General features: G+C 40.8%; 1 protein-coding gene across 2 annotated transcripts in view; it reads left to right on the forward strand.

Annotated features, from left to right (window-relative positions):
* The window catches only part of Pgant9 (polypeptide N-acetylgalactosaminyltransferase 9), a 455,552-nt gene that overhangs the window by 375,491 nt on the left and 57,368 nt on the right, over nucleotides 1-22,693 (forward strand). For both annotated transcript variants that reach the window (XM_067145039.2, XM_067145040.2), the window contains exon 3: nucleotides 12,665-12,829. In XM_067145039.2, the coding sequence (XP_067001140.1) occupies nucleotides 12,665-12,829 (165 nt within the window). The remainder of the gene's footprint in view (nucleotides 1-12,664; nucleotides 12,830-22,693) is intronic.

Here is a 22,693-nt window from a genome sequence, read left to right on the forward strand (position 1 = left end):
GATCGGATAGGATAGATGGAAGTGAGGAGCCTGGCACAAGTAAGTGGAAGTAATGCCAGGACTCATCTAAGGGCCCCAATCCACGCTCCGAAGTTAAGAGACCCTGGGCCCCCTTTTAGTTGCCTCTTATGAGAGGCAAGGGATAGCATGGGTGTTATTCTACCGCCCCCACCCACAGGGGAACATCCCTTGATTTGCTTGTATTTTAGAAGGAACCGAAGAAAATTACACTCAGGAAAACTGCCGAAAATTACTACTCTCCAGGATCAACTTTCTCAGTGTTTATGCACCTCATGGTACATAACTAAATCTGGAGGAGGAAGTTAATAAATGATGATGTAGAAATCAAATCTTCAAAGTGAGTCACATACCAGTTACTTTATTCTATAACCAAAGTTCACTTTCTTAGTCCATTTTAACATTGAAGAATTTGCTTCCTGTCTCTCTCTGCATCGACGATTTATTTTATGTGCTGTGAGATTATGTTTATGATTGAAACGTACTATGAACTTAACAAATTGTTTATCACACATATTGTTTAAGTAACGTATTTAACTTAATGTGCTTAGAGTAAAGTGAATAGGAAATAATTCCTTGTAGCCGGTGGTAATTATACTGGGTAATTTGTTGAAAGAATGGAGTGGAAAATTCAGTCCGTAAAGTAGCCGAGGCGTTCTCCGTAATGCCAAGCAGCCACAGTGCTCCTCATCAAGTCGGAGTTTTAATTAGAATTGTCCAATGACATGCGCTCCCACCAGCTAGGCCTGTCGAGCACCACTAGCCAATAGAATGCATCACCGAGTGTGAGCGTCTGATGTAAAACGAGGCCATCAATAACAGATTGGAAAAAAAATAGGATAGCGCCAGTGAGACGAGAAAAGACTCCAGCTCTTCTATAAAGAATGGTACAGTCTAGTTCCTAAGTGAAGCGACTGAAAAGCTCCGTTTTCCCAGAACAAAAATACCCTTTCTATAAATAAAAATGAACAAAACTGTAGCTTCCTTAATACTTCGGTTCACGTTCCATTGGTAGTGCCTGAAGGAAAATTTAGGAATGAAAATTACGAAGAATGTTTAAGAAAACATTTATTTATCTTTTATGTTTATTAAAATAAGAAATTACTTTCGAATGGCTGGATGTGTTTCTCTCTCGTGCACTGACCGTGCGGACAACGGAAGACTCGGATTAAAGTCACGACAACGTTCAGAATTCAGTTCTTTCGTCTTAGAATACAGTACAGTAAAATTCATAAACGCTGTATTTTAACACCGCAGAATTTGAAGAAGAAAACGCCTCAAGAAAATTTTAGAAGATTTCTGGACTGTATTGTTAACCTCTAAGTAAGACTGAAGGAAGGAGTCTGACAAAATTAAATGCAGTCACCCAGGAGGAACAAAATGTATCGTTAGTTCTTAAATGTGAATATCCATATCAGCATAATTACGAGCACGTTAAAGATTTCCCTTTTAAGGTTAAATTCCTGTACTCTGTACCATATCCGTTAGATAAGCCTTAAATAACACGATATTTTTTTTTGATTCGTTGTGCCCAACTGTGGAGCGCGTTTGAACTTATTTTGCACAATGTTTCTTCTTCTTTTCTTCCCAATATCTCTTCATTTTTTCACTGTGTTCGTTTCTGCGTGTTTCTGTCCAGCCTGTATTTTTTCTTGTTAGTTTCTCTGCAAATTTATGTTTGTTTACTAAGCTTCTAAATTTCATTCTATCTTGAATGGTTTCGTCCTCAATACCCATTTCTTGTAGATCTTCATGAATTTCTGCTAACCAATTGTTGCGGATTTTCAGGGTTAGAGCTAGATTTAGAATTTTCTTTGTCAGCCTGTTGTTATCCATTCTGTGTAGGTATCCATAGAATTTTAGTCGTCTCTTTCTGATGGTATCTGTGATTTTTTTTCTGTGAATTGAAAATTTTCATTTGGTTTCTTTTTCATCCAAATTCCATTTTTCGAACTTTGGTCCTAGGATTTTTCTGAGAATTTTCCTCTCTTGTTTCTTAATGCTTTTCATTTGTGACCTGCCGCCAATGATCAATGTTTCAGATGCATAAAGTGCCTCTGGTTTGATGACTGTATTGTAGTGTCGAAATTTTGCACTTTTATATACATCTTTTGCTGTATCTGTTCCATGTGATTTATTATTATTATTATTATTATTATTATTATTATTATTATTATTATTATTACAAGATGCATCACAAATATATTTCATGTAAACTGAATCGTACCGGGCGAGTTGGCCGTGTGCGTAGAGGCGCGCGGCTGTGAGCTTGCATCCGGGAGATAGTAGGTTCGAATCCCACTATCGGCAGCCGTGAAGATGGTTTTCCGTGGTTCCCCATTTTCACACCAGGCAAATGCTGGGGCTGTACCTTAATTAAGGCCACGGCCGCTTCCTTCCAACTCCTAGGCCTTTCCTATCCCATCGTCGCCATCCACAGTGAAGAGCTCTATTTACTTTTAGTTCATTCCTTTGCCCTCCGCATCGTAAAAAGCGGGTTTCTCCCCCTGGCCATTCTCCATTGAACCCTGCGTTCAAATCTTGGGGGGGCCATGTAGGCCAGTGCTTGATAGACAACGCATTAAACATTCGTTTCCAAACATACAAATACGTCCACACCGAGGGTGATTATCGAAATTATTTTGTCCTTGAAGATGGTTTTCCGTGGTTTTCCATTTTCACACCAGGCAAATCCTTAGCTTGTACCTTACTTAAGGCCACGGCGCTTCCTTCCCACTCCTAGCCCTTTCCTATCCCATCGTCGTCATTAAACCTATCTGTATTGATGCGACGTAAAGCGATTTGTAAAATATACGTAGGTCGAGTCAGTCATGGCAACTATTTCTTTCTCGCGAACAGGAGACAACACGGAAAATCTAAGATATGCATTTGGAAACGTACATTATGTTCTTGCGTATGATGCCACTAGATGGTGTATGTAAACAACAGTGTGGGTCTAAGCATGCCCCCATGTTCAGTGTGTGAGTGAGAATGTCACAAATTGGAAGTCAACAAACAGGAGCAATGATCGTATATTAAAATAGCAGTTGTCCGCGGCAGAAATGCACGCCAATGCCATGCAGAGATGCGGGAAGCATTATGTGTGCATGCCATGCCCTATAGAACAGTGGCGAGTTGGGTGCAGACGTTCAAACGGGGCAGAGTATCAACTGCCGATTTGCCTCGCCCAGGCCGTCCAGTGTCCATGGACAAAGATGCACCGCTGGCAACGCACAGTGGAAACCTTGGGTGATTATTTCGAAGGCCTGTAACCAGTGGACACCTGTCCTTTGTACTTAGTATTGTGTATTATTTTGCTGTTGATACCATAATAAAACAATGTTTACCAATGGCCTGTGTTCTGTCACTTTCCTACGAGAATCTCCTGAAGTCAGAATTTGTCTTCAGGCACTGTGCATACGTACATGCCCTATATTTCCAAATGCATATCTTATATTTTCCGTTTTGTCTCCAGTTCGCGAAAAAAAAAGTTTCCATGACTTATGACTCGACCCTCGTATATTATTTCCACACTTACTAGGTAGGCTACACAGTACTGTCGACCCAAATATTTCAATCCTTTATGCGAGGTTGTAACAACACCAATTAGTTTCCGTAGGGATTTTACAAGACGGGCACCACTATTCTCTTATCAGCTGACTCTTGCCTTCCTCACCCCTGTGAACAGGCAAATCCAGCTTGGAATATGCAACAACTTCTCCTCACCGACTTTGCCTCGCCCCAACCCCCGCTAGCTACAGCGGACTTAATTTGCCACTGCTGCCTGAATACTTAGTGAAAACCTTAAAAACACTGACGTTTTAACATTTCATTTGATATAGCTGACAATTGTTTCGCATGGGTTGTTTAGAACAGTCTCTCCGATCACCTGCTAGACGGAGGTACCTTATCAATCAATCAATCAATCAATCAATCAATCAATCAATCAATCAATCAATCAATCAATCAATCAATACTGATCTGCATTTAGGATAGTCGCCCAGGTGGCAGATTCCCTATCTGTTGTTTTCCTAGCCTATTCTTAAATGATTGCAAAGAAATTGGAAATTTATTGGACATCTCCCTTCGTAAGTTATTCCAATGCGCAACTCCCCTTCCTATAAACGAATATTTGCCTCAATTTGTCCTCTTGAGTTCCAACTTTATTTTCATATTGTGATCTTTCCTACTTTTAAAGACATCACTCAAACTTATTCGTCTACTAATGTCATTCCACGCCATCTCTCCAATGACAGTTCAAAACATACCGCTTAGTCGAGCATCTCGTCTCCTTTCTACTAAGTCTTCCCAGCCCAAACTTAGCAACAATTTCGTAACGCTACTCTTTTGTTGGAAATCACCCAGAACAAATCGAGCTGCTTTCCTTGGATATTTTCCAGTTCTCGATTCAAATAATCCTGGTGAGGGTCCCATACACTGGAACCATACTCTCGTTGGGGTCTTACCAGAGCTTATATGCCCTCTCCTTTACATATTTACTACAACCCCTAAACACCCTCATAACCATGTGCAGAGATCTGTACCCTTTATTTACAATTTATTTATGTGATTACCCCAACGAAGATCTTTCCTTATATTAACACCTAGGTACTTACAATCATTCGCATAAGGAACTTCCATCCCATCAATACAGTAATAATTTCAATTACAACTTGTAGATAAACCATATCCATAATACATAGATATGCTCATTAGACAACGCTACATATATTCAAAGAATATATTACGAAAATATTGAAAGTGCTTTACATTTATCGTTTTTCTTGGAATACTAACAAACTCGTTATGACTTGAGCATGGGCTAGACGAATATCGCCATGAACTGATAGCAAGACACTACATTTTATAGGTCATTCTAAAGTTTATTTGTTGAAATATGTCTCTAAATATTGTATAGAATATTTTATAGAATATACAAAATATGCCTCTCCTGTGAACCATGTGACCTTGCCTCGGTGGGGACGGGGAGGCTTGCGTATCCCAATGAAGCAGGTGCAACTATATCGGATGGGTATCTATCGAAAGGGGCGTAGCAGCCTTTCGGAAGTTCAAGGGCGGCAGGCTAGACGATCGACTGATATGGTCTTTTAATAATACAGTAACATGGCTTAGCTGTGTTGATACTGCTACACGGGTGAAAGCAACGGGAAACTACAGCCGTAACTTATTCCCGAGGACATGCAGTTCTCTCTGTATGGACGATGTGCTGATGATGGCTTCCTCCCGGGTAAAATACTGAAAATCCACAGCCTGTTTCTAGTCATTATACCGGGCCAGGAATGGAATGAATGAAGCCCCCATCTAGCGGCGAGGATAGGAATTGTGCCGGCTGCCGAAACCTGTCGCACTCCTCTAGGGCAATGATTAACGAATGACAGGTGAAATGAAATTATTATTTTGAAGTACCCGGAGAAAAACCTGTCCCGCCTCCGCTTTGTCCAGCACAGATCTCACACGGAGTGACCGGGATTTGAACCACGGAACCCAGCGTTGAGAGGCCCGCGCGCTGCGGCCTGAGCCACGGAGGCTACCCGGATAAAATAATCCGTTGGTAAAATAGTTCCCATTCCGATCTCCAGACGGAGACTACACGAGAGGGGGTAATCATCAGGTAGTTGGATACTGAGATTCTGCGAGTCGGAGCGTGGAATGTTAGTAGTTTGAATCGTTGTGGTAGGTTAGAGAATCTGAAAAGGAAAATAGATTGACTAAAGTTAGATCTACAAGGACTGATCAACAAAGACTGAGACTCAGTTTTTCACATATGTTTATTACTCCATTTCAATGTTTACATAATCTTTTTAAAGTAGTCCCCTCCTACTTCAATGCACTTCTTATAGCGTCTCTGCCATTCCTTGAACACATGCTGCAGACCATTCTTTGTCAGGTCCTTGAGAATCGCCTCACTTTTCTTGAGCACTGCTTCAGATTCTCAAATCGAATGCCCCTAAGCTATGCCTTTAGTGATTGGAATAAAAAAAATCAAAGGGTGCAAGATCAGGGCTATAAGGTGGATGCGGTACACAGGTAATGTTGAATCGAGCCAGAAACTGCATGACTTGATTTGCGACGTGAAACCATGCATTGTCATGATGAAGTCGCCACCCAGTCCGAGAAATCTCTGGTCGTTTCTTTGCAATGTGTTTCCTCATTGTAGCCAATACAGACATGTAGTACGCCGCTGTAACAGTAGTGTGAGGGGGAACTGGATGCTAGTAAATCATTGTCTGGTACGCGAAATGCACGTAGCGTCTACAAAATAGAGCATTACTACCAACCTACAGATACGAGAATGCTGCCGTCTACGGACATTATAAATAAAAACTCGCTCTTTTCAAATATTTATGTTACAGATGGGAACCTATCACGGAAGCTTTATTTCTTTCTTTCTTACTCTGTTTACCCTCCAGGATTGGTTTTTTCCTCGGACTCAGCGAGGGATCCCACCTTTACCGCCTCAAGGGCAGTGTCCTGGAGCGTGAGACTTTGGGTCGTGGGATACAACTGGGGAGGATGGCCAGTACCTCGCTCAGAAGGCCTCATCTGCTATGCTGAACAGGGGCCTAGTGGGGGTTTGGGAAGATTGGAAGGGATAGACAAGGAAGAGGGAAGGAAGCGGCCGTGGCCTTAAGTTAGATACCATTCCGACATTTGCCTGGTGGAGAAGGAGGAAACTACGGAAATCCACTTCCAGGATGGCTGAGTTGGGAATCGAACCCACCTCTACTCAGTTGACCTCCCGAGGCTGAGTGGACCCCGTTTTTCTTTCTTAATCTGTTTACCATCCAGGGTTATCATGTAAGCTACAGGAAAAAGAATCAGTCTGTCTTTGTTGATCAGCCTCGTAGTTGGTATGAGTGAAGTACGTTGGCAGGAAAAGCAGGATTTTTGGTCAGGCGACTACAGAATTATCAACACAAAATCAAGCAGGGGAAATGCAGGAGTTGGTTTAATAATGAATAAGAAAACAGGGCAGCGGGTAAGCTACTACGGGGTTGGAACACTTGCACGGAGTGACACTTGCACGGAGTGACATTTGCACGGAGCCTTTCACTCTACTTGATGAGTCAGAAGTAGGATGGTGACACTTGCACGGAGTGACACTTGCACGGAGCTTTCACTCTACCTGATGATTCAGAAGTAGAATGGTCATACTAACATAAATTTCGGATACCTAATCTAATTTGATAGGTACTTTGACGAAGATACACATAAATACTGGCCCCTCCTGGAAATCCAATACCACACGCGTAAATGCTTCAACATGTAAGAAAATGACTCAAAAAGTATAAAATAGTCTTCGGCTCGCCAGGTGCAGGTCTTTTTGATTTGACTCCCGTAGGCGATCTGCGGGTCGTACACCCAGCCCCCGTGCTAGCGGAACGAACCCACAACCCATTATGGTTAAACTTCCCGACCCTGCCGGGAATCGAACCCGGGACCCCGTGACCAGAGGCCAGCATGCTAACCATTTAGCCATGGAGCCGGACAATAAATTCCATAAAATGACCGCATAATGACTTACAACTTTATAAAATGACCTACTAATACAAAATGACCTAATAAATTAGCTTTTTTTTTTTGCTATTTGTTTAACGTCGCACTAAGACATCGAAGGTTTTCGACGACGGAAGGGTGGGAGATTGGGAAGGTAGCGGCCGTGGCCTTCATTGAGGTACAGCCCCAGCATTTGCCTGGTGTGAAAATGGGAAACCACGGAAAACCATCTTCAGGGCTGCCGACAGTGGGGGTCGAACCCACTATCTCCCGAATGCAAGCTCACACCTGCGCGACCCTAACCGCACGGCCACTTGCTCGGTAATTAGCATTTTTCAATGTGGGAACTATGATAAGGATTTCTATACAAGTTAGCAATGTCTATTTAGAACCAACTGAAAGATGACATGTCATCAAAAATCCTAGCTCTGGTAATCACGGTAGTGAATTTAGATGCAATTTATAAGTAACTGTTAATTTTATAAATGCCGGCCCCATTGTGTAGGAGTAGCGTGCCTGCCTCTTACCCGGAAGCCCCGGATTCGATTCCCGGCCAGGTCAGGAATTTTTACCTGAATCTGAGGGTTGGTTCGACGTGATTAGATTAGAATTGAGGAGCTATCTGATGGCGAGATAGCGGCGCTGGTGTATAGAGCCAAGGATAACTACCGTGAGGATTCGTCGTGCTGACCACACGTCACCTCGTAATCTGCAGGCCTTCGGGGCTGAGCAGCGGTCACTTGGTAGACTAAGGCCCTTCAAGGGCTGTTGCGCCATAGGGTTTGTTTTTCTGGTTAATTTTATACATTGTAAGAGACATTTAGCCGACTTACCGCCGTTTCCAGGGAACACCGCGGGGAGGTAGTCTCTTTGCGTTCCTCATACATATATTTTTTCACTTTATCAAGTTCGTCAAGTTATTTATTTTTTAAGTGCTGATTCAAGATATTTGCATGGCTATGCAGTGATATTCAATTGTCACGTTTTCTCTTTAAGAATGATTCAGAATATTTATATATTTAAAATATTTACATGATTTACAAATCCTGTAATATTCCAGGGTAGTTTCACTGCAGTTTCTGAGCGTAAGCAACACAAACTAGGAATGATCTTAGTTTACCATCAACTTTAAGTATTTTTAAGACCTTTGAAATACTCTCATTGATCTTCACTGCTGATTTCTTTCTTCTCTTCACATCGATATTTAAAACTATCATGTCAAATTGGTGACCGTCGTACTCTGCGTCATCTCGAAGAGTTTTGATCAGCGAATATACATTCGGGTGCGCTTTCGAAATTAAACTGTTTATTCTTTGGTTCTAGCCTTCAAAAACGTTATTGGTCCGATGCCGCCTTCCACAACAGTTCCACATATTCCTTGGCATGTGCTCGTTATGCAGCCATTGATCGACGACATAGTCGTAAAACACCTGCAGATTCTGATTTTCAGGCGAGCTCTCCTGAATACATAGCCAACCATTATCAATCATTTCTAGGGAAATGAGCGCTAGTGCTGAACACATTCGAATATGAAGTCTAATTTCATTTTCCCTGTACGCAGTAACAAGGCCACAATCTTGTACTTTCCTCCATAGACATTGATTAAAATGATAGTTGCAACCATAAATCTCAGCTTGAGGAAACAGCGTTTTAGCTGATTGGTCGATGGCTATTTCGAAGTCCATAATACGTGTCACAGGGTTCCATCCTAGTACGTTGTTTTTAACAGCTTCGAACAAACAAGCATAATGTTTCCCGTTTCTTGTTTGGTAACAGCGCGTAGACAGCTGGTATCGTGTTAGCTTCTTTCCAAGAAATTCCAAGATCGGCATGGATGTTAAATAACTGCCCAAACTGCTTGCTTGAACTTTTGAAGGTCCCGTCGACAAAGAAGGAAAAGCAACTTGATAAAGCAGATTTTCCTTCTCGCTGGCAAACACTAATATCCTGTCTTTAAGCCCCCTGTTGTCTTCAAGTAGGAATTTTCCACCGTCGTTCATTGCTATGTGTCTTTCTTGTATTATTACACCTCCAGAATCGATCGGGTCTTTTGTAGGTCCCATTCTCTTCCGTCGGATGCGATGTAATGATTGTTTGGCACTTCTATATGATGGCAGCGATGTCACAAGGTCATAGCCTCTTTTGAAGAGCTGGCCTACTTCTTCGGTGTAAACTGTTCAAATCATACTGTCTGTTTCCCTTGCACTTTTTTTTTTGCATTTACTACACTTTTTTTTACTTCATTCGCCGCGTCGTCCGGAATGCAAACATGAATTGTCTCGCCTAATACTGTATTATCTTTCGTTGTTATTCTTCCTTTACATTTACTTTTCTTGAAATATACGCACCGCCAATAAGTCATTTGATCTTCATTGGTATAGTCCACAATATACTGATGTCCGTCGTAAATCAATAAAGGCGGTCTCAGTGAACTCCATACCTGCAGAGCAATTATCACCAGTTCCACACGGAACACTGATTGTCACACAGGTATCAACTGTAGCAATGAATTCCACTTTCCGTGTGGGCCTTCCCCTCCCCTGTTTCTGGTTCTCCAACCCTCCTTGGACCTCCGTGCAAGTGTCACTGTTTGAAATAGCCATGCTGAGTAATTTCCGGGAATTTTTGGCTTTCCGTGCAAGTGTCAACACATTCCATCTCCGTGCAAGTGTCACTCCGTGCAAGTGTCACAACTTCAGCTACTACGACCAGCATAGTGAAAGGATTATTGTGGTCAAGATTGACCCACCACCACAATGCAGGTCTTAAATGTAGGTTTTTAAATATTTTGTATAATATACATACATATACAAAATATGCAAAGGGGCATGGAGAAAGGGAAACCACTTTCAAAAAGAACACGTATATCAGTAACATTGTCTCCCGTACTACCGACGACTGCTCGAGTGTTCTGGAGATCTGGAGTCCCGGGGCTTATAATAGTCAGCTGGGAGCGCGTTAAAAAAAAGGGCACCGCGAAACCGCGATAGAGCAAGAGGAGCAGGCAAGGCCTCAAGGGATCAGCCCTCGGTGCATTTGTTCTATAAAATATACAAAGGTGCACAATAATATTCATATGGGTCCTTATCTGGATGATAATAATACATGCCCTTTTTCCCCACACAATCTGGCCCTTGAAAACGATTTTCCCTGAAACGAACTCGCCTTTAATATGACTGTGCTCCCTCCAGGTTAGGTTGGAGCTCAGTGGATTGCTTTACAACATTCCATTTTTTAAATAGCTCAAACTTTCTCTGAATTTTTACCAATAAATGCTTATCTGTCCCTCTACAATTATTTATTTTTATTTGACTCAATTCTAATTGCATATGTACTTCAGGTGGTGTAGACTCAATGTTCTTGGGATAGAGGTGTACGGTACTGGCCCAGTAAAGTGTTTGATTTTATGGTACCAGTACTCGAAATTAGTTCATTCTTACCAGTTGATACCATAGCCATGGAGCCCGACACAGAGTACTTTTTTTTTTTTTTTTTTTTTGCTAGTTGCTTTACGACGCAATCTTACAGATAGGTCTTATGGCGACGATGGGACAGGGAAGGGCTAGGAGTGGGAAGGAAGCGACCGCGGTCTTAATTAAGGTACAGCGCCAGCATTTGCCTGGTGTGAAAATGGGAAACCACGGAAAACCATTTTCAGGGCTGCCGACAGTGGGGTTCGAACCTACTATCTCCCGAATACTGGATACTGGCCGCACTTAAGCGACTACAGCTATCGAGCTCGGTGCACAGAGAGAGAGAGTCTCTCTCACTCTCTCTCTCTCTCTCTCCAAACTTTCTTCCATTCCTGGCATCAACCTCATCAGACGAGTTAGTGAGATAGAGGGGTCTCCTCAAGACTTTACGTCCCCACAATGCATAACAGCGTAATGTCTTGAATTGAAGGTATGAATCGACTCGGCGCGTAATCTAACGCGCCGCACTTAGGATCGGAAGATCTTGGATTGGAACTCTCGAGAAATCGTGCATATGTGAACATCCGAAAAGCTGGCATTATTATTATTATTATTATTATTATTATTATTATTATTATTATTATTATTATTATTATTATTATTATTATTATTATTATTATTTACAGTATTCAGCTTTCCATGTGGATTGATATACGTATGTACTACAATTTCGCACTGGACCTCTCTCTGTCTTCTATAACATATTCATCGAGAGTGCCATTTCTTGTGCCTATATTTGTGTTTCATCCTTCCTTGTGACTGATCAGTTTTATTTCATTCTCTACGTAATGTGTATTTATTTCTCATTCTGTCCCTCCTTGTTTATCGTACCACAATTCTCAGAAATTTCTGGTGCCTGACTAATTTTCATTCTTGGACAGGTCAGGTCTTGCTGATCTCCTTTTCCAATATTGAATTCTCCATGTAATATGTAATATGCCGCGTATAGAATTTGTTTTGCCTATATTGATATTACTTTGTTCATCCGTTGAAATCCAAATCTGTTTCATTTGTAAATCCTATTTCGTTGTCAGTTCTATATTCATGCGCGCGCTTAATACATCAAATCATGTTATAGTATTCCTCTCCATTTTATCATTCAACTTTTCTAATTTGATTTCATTCTTTATGTATTTATTTCTCATTTCGTCCCTTCTTTATTCTCAGAAATGTCCTTTCTCGTTCCTGTGTTTCTTTCCTTCCTCTGGCACAGGAAAGTTCCTTATCCAATATTGAATTCCCCATTAATTCACTTCCTGAGTACTTGAAGTTCTGAACGACTTCAGTGTCTTTGTATCTCACTTTATGGATTCTTTTCCTTGTCTCTTTCTTCTTGTCAGACCATTGTCCTCCACGCTGTTCCTCATTCCCCATTATTCATTTTACCCATATACTGTATCAGACTATCCTAACTTTCGTCCATCCTTTCTCCAAACCACAGAATCATCAACAAATAACAATGTCTTCATTCTTGTGTCACTATACCTTGCTTTTCTTTCACACAACTCTTACTAGCTTCGTGATATTTACACCTGACAGTTCATGCAGTATTTATTGTCACTATACTGTGTTTTCATACTTTCTTGATTAACAAATACTATAGATTTCCTCCGATTATACGGCTTTACATTTATTTAATTTTTTTTATTTTTCAGCTCATACTAAATGGCAGTTAGAAGAATACATGGCGCGGTATCCGAAAGTGAGAATAATTCGCGCCAGCAAACGGGAAGGTCTGATCCGCGCACGACTTCTGGGTGCTAAGTATGCTACAGCACCTGTTCTTACGTACCTGGACTCGCATTGCGAGTGTACAGAAGGTGAGTGCACATAGTGTTTTATTTTCTACCATACTGTGTGTATATGTATACTAACACGTAACAGAAACATCATGTTCCCTTAGCGTTATCAGAACGTGAATTACTGTAGTCTAGGAGTGTTGCAGGATCTGTACCCCTCTTTGGGTCTTGGTTATTTTTCTCAATTCACTGTTATTTGTTTTACGTCCCACTAACTACTTTGACGGTTTTCGGAGCCGCCGAGATGCCGGCTGTCGTATTTGAGCATCTTCAAATACCACCGGACTGAGCCAAGATCGAACCTGCCAAGTTGGGGTCAGAAGACCAACCCCTCAACCGTCTGAGCTACTCAGCCCGGCGGATATTTTACTACCGTCCATAATAAGAGTTGGTGTTCGTTGGTGTAGAATTCTGTAAAAGATAACCCATGATTATTCTATATTCTACCGCACGTAAACTCCGGCTCAGGAACACCTCTGCGAAGGTTCGGACCTGCCTTCGGGCAGAACACACCCTTACCTTATTCTATATTTTTGAACGAAATCTCCTCGTTATCACTTCACCTCATTCAGTGGCGAAGTCGCCACACAATTAGGTGTATTACTAATCATTGTACTTTTTTTTTTCAAAAATTCAATGAAGTGGCGATACAGAAGTGAAAATATATCTTGAAAAAGGTATATTTTATATCACCCCATTTGTGTGGATGCTAATTTTTGCCTAAGCAATCATAGCCACGAGGATATTGTTCCATTTTAACTGCTGGACGCTTTCGGACTCCAAGAAGTACTGTACATGCTCAGCTGGGCGCGCGGTAGCGGAGTGGTTAGAGCAGGGTCTCTCAGGGTGCGTGCACCAGTGCATTGTGCGGTGAAAGGTGCAAAAGACTACTTCGCTTGGTTGACCAGAGTGCAGATCCCCACTCCTCGATTTGGAGCAATAGCGCTGTATCTCTCTTTACCCACGCTCGTCTCGCTCGCTCCGCCTGTCTCCGTCTTCCTTACCTGCTCCGTAGCGCTCCAAATCCGAACCGAGTTCAGCCGAGCTTAACCGAGTCCCCCGAGAAGAAGCGCTGGTCCGAGCTGAGCCGAATGGGGCCGATGCACTGTGCACAGGACCTTTGCGCCTCAGTTTGCACGCTTGAGATTTTCGGCGTTTGAGACGCCCTGGGTTACAGCAACCAAGTGCTTTTTGCCTAAACGAAATACGGTAAAAACTGTCGCTATAATAATGGCGTGTGTTCTACAGAAAGACCTGGTGCAGGTCGTTCGAATTGACGCCTCTAGGCGATCTGCGCGTTTGTGTGGATGGGGCCCTACGTATATTGAAGACGGTACGTACTCCCAGTCCCCATCCAGAGTAATTAACCAGTGAAGGCTAAAATCCCCGACCCGGCCGGGAATCGTACTCGGGACCCCTTGGACAAAAGACCAGCGCACCTACCATGTAGCCATGGAGCCAGACAAAAATGTCGCTGATAGCCTGCGTCTGTAGGAAGTTTGCGAAAAGGTACAAGCATATATCAGTGTTCCAGTCCCATTTCTATTCATTGGGTAGTCGTGTATTCGACTGAAAATGTCCATGATTACAACTGGAGATGAATAAAATAATAAGTAATAATAAAAATACTCTTTTTAATGTATATTCGCATGACTCAGGCTGAGCCGCCACCTGTAATACTAGGTTTCGGCTTCCTGTCACGTCTATGTTAAAATCGCCATCATTATTGTTTCACTGTATCCAACCGTCCCTAGTAAAGATATAGTTCCGTTTCTACGAGTTTCGACTTGACAGTTAACCGGAAGTCAGACATTGGTGCCAAATTGTTACGAGTACAAACAGCTGATTCCCAGCACAGAACACGAACGAAAATGTATTGTACCAGGAAATGATTGTGGGTTTTGGGCATGAGAAGGATCTCAGGTAGTGTACGGTGTTTTGGAGCCGACACAGTGAAGGATAGAATCGCAGGGCGAATAATAGATGGTTATATCTTTTTCTATAAAATTTATTAATAATATCAAAAGATAGATCACCCTGCAATATTACTGTAGAACTCAAATCTATCATCAATATTTGTCAAAATCAAATATTTATATCGTGACCTTCTTGAAGTCAGTTTGAAAATAAATATCACTCCTTCATGGGACATTAATATCCTACAGTCTTTCTAAATCTCGTGAAAACATAAGATATCAATTTTGCACCTAGAGTCTTTCTAAGTTTTAAATTACACAAAAATGAACACACATTTATCATGAAAAAGTTGAGTAAAATATTTAAACTCTTGTGCAGTGTCTCTCAGTTTGGATTGTAAGAAATGATAACAAAACACTTGAAAACCCTAAAGTTTATCTAGGTAACGTGAACTTGAATTACTTATTAACTTTGAAATAAATTTATCACAGAATGTGAACTTCTTTAATATGACGAGAAAATTATGGAATACTATTCACACGAAGCACTGATAATATCACTGTATTGGATTAACTGTTTGGTAAAAGTCAGTCAGTTTGTAATTACTCACTCAGAACAGAAATATCTCCATACGAATGTTGAAGTTGGAGACTCGTCTGGAACATTCCGCGGAGTGCGGAAGAAGACTCGAACTCGGCGATGTTCCGTGAAGAGACCACGTCGACGTCCCTCGATGGGTACCATAGATGAAGAAATGATGTCGATGTAGCAGGATGTAGTATTTCGCCAAGGTTTCCGTCACTCTTGGAGGTGATATTAGCACACGGAAAGTTCAATTGGCACTATTTAATTCAGTAATTACGGAGATTATTACCACTCACTGTCGTGATACACAGTTCTGTTTTAACTCTAATTTTACGATATTAAATTAATATTTACAGTCCTTGTGGCAAAAAACACAGTTCATAATCGTCACTGATTACGTCTGAAATTATGATTGCGAAGTAATAAGCACAGTTCAAACACTTGAAAATGTAATTTGCAATAGTTTTTATCACAGTCTCTGTTGTTGGCAGATTAAGGTGATTTTATGGTCGTGTTTATATAACGCTAGTCTGAATTATTTAATATAACCATAAAAAGTTCTTAATGTTCTCTGAGTTTATTATAGTGTTGATCGAAAGATCGAGAAAGCTCACTGGGAAAAATAGCAGTCTTTTCCTGTTATGGAACAAATGTTAAGAAAATAAGGTTACACACAGTTCACTGTTATACTGTCTTAAAAGAATGTGTCCTAGAATGATTATAATTATCGTAAATTATGATTTCCGTTTTGCCACACACGATAATTTAAGATATCGTCATAGTTCACAATTACATGAAATTAGTGAAGTGCACCAGTCCGTAAAATCTCAGATACTTGAATTCTCACTCCAAATTATGGTCTTATTCAGTTAATAATTTCACAAATGTTATATTACGGAAACGTCTAGAATTTTACCGTCACCGCGGCGTGTTGAAACTTCGCGTACGGTACTAGTTCAACGGCGTTCGATCATGGCCATAACCACGTCCTCGCGAATCGTGACGGAGCATACGTAGACTGCACTGACAGACTGTACTCGCCACACGGGTCAGACTGCTCTCTCCCTGGCCTTGGCCCAGTGGCATATATATACTCGCCAGGTGGGAGGCGCTATGAATCAGCTGAAGAAGGGGTGTTCATTCTTCCCAAACTTTAAATAGTTATATTTCGAAAACTACTGGATGGATTGACTTGAAATTTGCAGGGCATTACTTCCATAATGTTAGCTATAATTTAGCGTTGGTCTCATTTTAATCGGTCCAGGCGTTAAAAAGTTAATGAAAAACGTCTAGAAATATCTGTAGGGGAAGTGAGCTGTAAGCGGCGGTGACGTCACTTGACCTTGCTTGACTTGCTCGTGCAGTGTGGTAGACACTAGAACATTCTTTCACACAGCTGCTCACGTATCGGAATGGAATTGTATGCTGCAAATAAAGTTTTTAATTTATATGTGCCAGGACCTGGGCCTTCCTGGTACAGTATATACTCAAATATAAGTCCAGAATCAATTATTCTTTGTAGCAAAATGCATAATTCACATAAGATGAACAATAACACATAACATATTTGGGATAAGGCTATAAGATTTTAAAAAATCAATGTCCAAACCGATAAAACGCAAGAAAATGAAATGAAATTTCTACTTACCGTTTAGAATAGCTCGCGTTGTTGAGAGATTTAATTTCTTCTAAGGAAGGAAAGAATCCTACAAAGGGAATACACCACTCATTTCTGAATCACTATCGGCTTTGCCTTCGTCTGTTAAGCTTTCACTCTCCTGGTTATTTCATCCACCAAGTAAACTGGGTACTACGGCTTTTTGTTTCACAAGGTGCACGAGTTCCCCCCTTCCTTTTGTTATCACGAACCGAAATATTGTGCTCCTTCAACCGCTTAACTCATTTTTTCTAGCCGCCAGTGTTGGTGCTTTGTCAAGAATGACCGAGTGAACTGACAAAACCGCAGAAAACATTGACCACAATACAATACACGTGGTTACAGAAAACGACAGATCGACAACACTGGTAACCGAAACTAGAGTCTAACGCGCTCTGTCGGAGCGATCGGCTGCCTATGATTGGCTGTTTATTAATCCACTTAGCCTCCGCGAAAAGGCAGCGCTCAAATGTTAAGTCGAAACTCATAAGAACTGAACTATAGTTAGTCTAATATAAACCGTGCCAGCTCAGACGATTCAGATGCTGGCTTTCTGAGACCAAGTTGGCAGGTTCGACCCTGGCTCGTTCTGGTAGTGAAGGTGCTCAAATAGTCAGATTTACTGACACGTAAAAGAACTCCTGCAGGACGAAGTTCCAGCACGTTGGCGTCTCCGAAAACCGGAAAAGAAATTAGTGGACGTAAAAGCAATAGCATTATTATTAAACCGTGCCAGTCGTATTGCTTTTCAAAATACCGTGTGCGAGTAAGCCGTGCGGTTAGGAGCGCGCAGCTGTGAGCTCGCATCCGGGAGATAGTGGGTTTGAATCCCACTGTCGGCAGCCCTGAAGATGGTTTTCCGTGGTTTCCCATTTTCACACAAGGTAAAATGCTGGGGCTGTACCCTAATTAAGACCAAGGCCGCTTCCTTCCCATTCCTAGGCCTCTCCTGTCCCATCGTCGGACCTATCTGTGTCGATGCGACATAAAGCAAAATAGAAAAAGAAATACCGTGCCTTTTCAACAAATATACTTTATTTCACCACATTATTTTGTGTATACCATATTACAATTTTGTTTTACGTCGCGCCGGCACAGATAGGTCTTACGGCGGCAATAGGATAGGAAGGAGCTAGAAGTGGGAAGGAAGTGGCCGTGGTCTTACATCCCCAGCATTTGCCTGGTTAGAAAATGGGAAACAACGAAAAACCATCTTCAGAATTGCCGACACTGGGATTCGAACCGAATATCTCCCGAATCTCACAGCTGCGCGACCATAAGATATTGATATCTGGTTCCATTCGGTAATCTTGTTTGATGTGTAAAGGAGTGCAATGTAGACTTTTTAAACTATTAATATGTAAAAAATTATATGCTTTAACTAAGAATTAAATGGAAATAAAACAAGTAATAAAATGTGGCTTGGAAGTATAATTAATATCACATACTTTCAGTGTAATTCCTTGGCAAAATGCAGTAAGCCTATATTCCTGAATCGCAATCCATGTTTCCTAGTTTTAATGTAACACTGAATAGAGATAGATTGTTAAGCTCTTCCCTTTGGACTTCTCCTTCGTTCTCTTAATTTGAAATCTACTTTTAAATTAATGAAGATGAAGTGTAAATAATAAAAGTTATAAAGATAACCAAAACATAAGCACTAGTAAAATAAAATCACTCTTCTAAACTTCCATCTCTCATTTTCTTCATATTAGCATCTGTGGCATGAAGGCATAATAGCTTAATGTTGTATCTTATGCTGCACGAATTCTGCTGCCTTCTTAATTCTACTAACACTTGGTGATATTGCTAATATATTTTCTAATGCAGCTTTTCTTCTATCCTCACTCCTTGCATAAACTGCTAATGCTATAATTTATTTAAACTATGCAGTACTTGGTTTATTGCCTAATGTTCAATGAATTTTGATGTCCATAGAAATTATAATCATTCGGAATATTACATTTTTCAAAAATTGTGCAGTACCAGTACATTAAAATTTGAAGAATAGCTGTTTATAATATTACCATTCTATTCCTGTATGAAAGAGGGTCAGTTTTCATAGAGAAATTAAATTTTGCTGGTAAGTAATTTTTAGTGTATGTTTTTGTTCTTTAAATTTATAGAGCAAGTCTGATTAAGTATCTACAGTGTTCTGTTCTGTTCTGTTTTGTTTTGTTTTGTTTTGTGTTTTGTTTTGTTTTGTTTTGTTTTGTTCTGTTCTGTTCTGTTCTGTTCTGTTCTGTTCTGTTCTGTTCTGTTCTGTTCTGTTCTGTTCTGTTCTGTTTTGTTTTGTTTTGTTTTGTTTTGTTCTGTTCTGTTCTGTTCATTGACTATTGTTTACTTCCCTCACTGATGTATTTGTTAAGTAGATACTTAATCAGACTTGCTCTATAAATTTAAAAACCAAAAACATAAAGTAAAAATTACTTACCAGCAAAATTTAATTTCTCTATGAAAACTGGCCCTCTTTCATACAGTGTGATTAAAATCTTTGTGTAAATTAAGTAATGGGACGAATGTTACTTGTCCATTCTGAAGAGGAAGCATCTCTTTCTTCTTACCGTTGATAAAGTGGGGGATACAGGCGAGAGCTTCATAGTTGTGGAGTGACTTCAAGGAAGGATATAGTGAATAATGTATAATCTTTTCATTTTAATTTGAGTCCAATATAGTGTACCAGTAACTCAACAAATGCATAAAAATATCATATAACTTAACCTCTGTTTAGGTTTCTTACTTAAAATACATAGGAGTTAAACCTTTTGTGAGTAATGTTGTTAATACTCTATAGCCTTTTTCATCTCTCATTAACTAAGGTATATCACTGTTAATCTAGATCTGAGGCATTTTCATATCATATTTATGCCTATGTAGATGCAGGTATTACCTACTTAAATATCCATCAATGTCCTCCTCTGTGGTGTAGTGGTTAGTGTGATTGGCTGCCACCCCCGGAGGCCCGGGTTCGATTGCCGGCTCTGCCACGAAATTTGAAAAGTCATACGAGAGCTGGAACCGGGTCCACTCAGCCTCGGGAGGTTAACTGAGTAGAGGTGGGTTCGATTCGCACCTCAGCCATCCTGGAAGTGGTTTCCCACTTTTCCTCCAGGCAAATGCCGGGATGGTACCTAACTTAAGGCCACGGCCGCTTCCTTCCCTCTTCCTTGTCTATGCCTTCCAATCTTCCCATCCCCACCAAGACCCCTGTTCAGCATAGCAGGTGAGGCCGCCTGGGCGAGGTACTGGTCTTCCTCCCCAGTTGTATCCCAGACCAAGAGTCTGAAGCTCCAGGACACTGCCCTTGAGGCGGTAGAGGTGGGATCCCTCGCTGAGTCCGAGGGAAAAACCAACCCTGGAGGGAAAGCAGATTAAGAAGAAGAAGAAATATCCATCAATGCCGGTTATCTAAAGAAAAATTTATTTTAATTAATTTAAGAATCATCTTTACGGCTGTACAGAATTTCTTCTTTCTATGATAGTCTTATCTCTTTGCTACTTGAATATTTATCACTGCTTTCTTCTGTAATCTAACAATGCATGATGGTGGTGATGGTGATAAATGAATAGCTGATACTAAGTACCTACCTTAAAATGGGTTAACTTCTGCTACTTTCTCATATATTTTAAAAATGTAAGCTTGAAATATTCCCTCTAATGTTTGGAAAAGAATAAGTCAAGTTATGCTGTGTTTGTTCTTCATTTTTATGTATGTACATAATTGTAATTGGTATTCAGTAATGAATTATGATTATCAAAAAAGTGGTCAGAGTTACCCCATGTTTTGGGTTAACTTTGAACACCATGTAAATAACTTAAGAAAATAAGTCTTCTATGACTTAAAGTTACTTCGGCCACCATTAAGGTTTTAAGAATCTTGCAGGATGCCCTGTTTAGACGATCGGCAATCCAATTAAAATGATTCGTAGTGAAACAGATGTATAGTTATCAAGTTTCCAGGGTAGTTCCAAAACGTTCTCGTTTTCCTCAAAGAAGAAACAATTTTATTTACCCTAAGCATACGACAGTCATTGAATGATATTGCAAAATGCATACTATATTGTACAACTATTTCTAATGGTATGAAAGAAAATAAACTTACCAAAAGCGCACTCCTTTGAAGTCCAATATACGGAGAGAAAGAAAGGTTGAAAACGATCAACAGTAGGCAATACAATACCTTAGGGGTATACAGAAAGCAAATACATGCAAGTGTCAACGCAAACCTCAGCTGAAAGAATGCATGGACGTCCTTTTCTTTCCTGTAAGCTTCTCGTTTAGCTTGTCTTGCTGGGTTGATCTCGCAGAGTTCAGTCGTCAGGCTGGGATGACAGCAGTGCTGGCTGTCGCCAATGTCCCATCGGATTCTGAACTACGAGTTATTATTGTTGTGTAGGAGTGCTGGAGTTCGGTAGTTGTACTGGGGCAACAGTGTTGGCTGTTGTCAGTGTCCCACCGGTGTTAAAAGTATTGTGGTGTTGGTGTACACCATAGTGTATGTGTACTGCCTTGGAGTACTGTGTGTGTTTTATTTTTCGAATTAAATTGGAGCAATAAAATAAACACTGATCAAGGAGACTGTGATAGAGTAAGATGTGGTTCTCTTTCCATGCTTTGATAAGAGTAAAAACATTCCTTAAAAGGGGCTTTAGAATTTGGATCTAGGTGGGGGATGCTAATGGAACATCCATCTTCTCCATGGCAGAACATCAGAGGCTATTGAAGAGTATCGTAAGCATGATCCGTACCAACTCTGCGTCTCTGCTGTGAAGAACAATGTCCCGCTTTTCAAACTTCTGCCCCACAATCACTAAAGCCATCTCACTTGTAGTAGGCGCATTATTTCAACTCATGTGTTCAGTTGGTGGTTTTCGGTCCACAGGAATCACAACCTTAATTCCTAACAGTCTCCTATTAATAGGTTTTCTTTCGGTAACTTTTTTACGGACTCCATATGATTTTTATCTTAATTCTGTCCGTGAATCTAGCATGGCACTTTTTCCTCCTTTGTTTTCCATTGGATGGTGGAAATTTTGAACCGTTTTTCTATTTTGCCTTCCGTCGTCTGGCATGCAGGTAGCGGCTGGCTCTCTGGCGTAGCAAAGACGACGAGTTCGTCAATATGAATTGCGCGCTCGGAAATAACACAGTAACCTCATTTTCTCAAAAAGAAAAATTCTCTCCGCTGATCCTATTGCACGAAGAACATCGCTGATTTTTTTTTTTGTCGGTATAACTCTGATACACCTTAATTTGAATGTGTAACACAATATTGTGAGAAAACCGCAGTACTAACACCTATGTATTACACAACAAAAGAAAGGTCTCTATTCCAGGATTTCTAGAAAAGTCCTTAATTTGCATAAAATGTCATTCATGCGAATAATACGATGCGTAGATCCACGGCCGACTTGATGCGTCGCTCTAGCTAGCTCCTACTTTCCAATTACAGCTTTATGCTGGGCTTCACAAGCGATTGTCAAGGCCGGTATAAGGAGCGCAGCGAGGTATCCAGTCGGCCGTGGTAGATCATAGCAGTTAACTGTATTCGCCGGTAGATGGCTATGTGAAAGTTATCTCCACTGTTCTTTCCTTGTCAGCCCGATAGAGGGCTCTCTGAAAGTTGTTTATCCAGATCTTTCTATATTAGTCCGATAGATGGCTCTGCAAAATCAAGTTATTACCAGAATGTTAGTTGTTGCTCGAGCTTGGTTCTAATAAGCGAG

This window comes from Anabrus simplex, chromosome 4 (genome assembly GCF_040414725.1).
Source record: "Anabrus simplex isolate iqAnaSimp1 chromosome 4, ASM4041472v1, whole genome shotgun sequence".
Taxonomy (NCBI): Eukaryota; Metazoa; Arthropoda; class Insecta; order Orthoptera; family Tettigoniidae; genus Anabrus; species Anabrus simplex.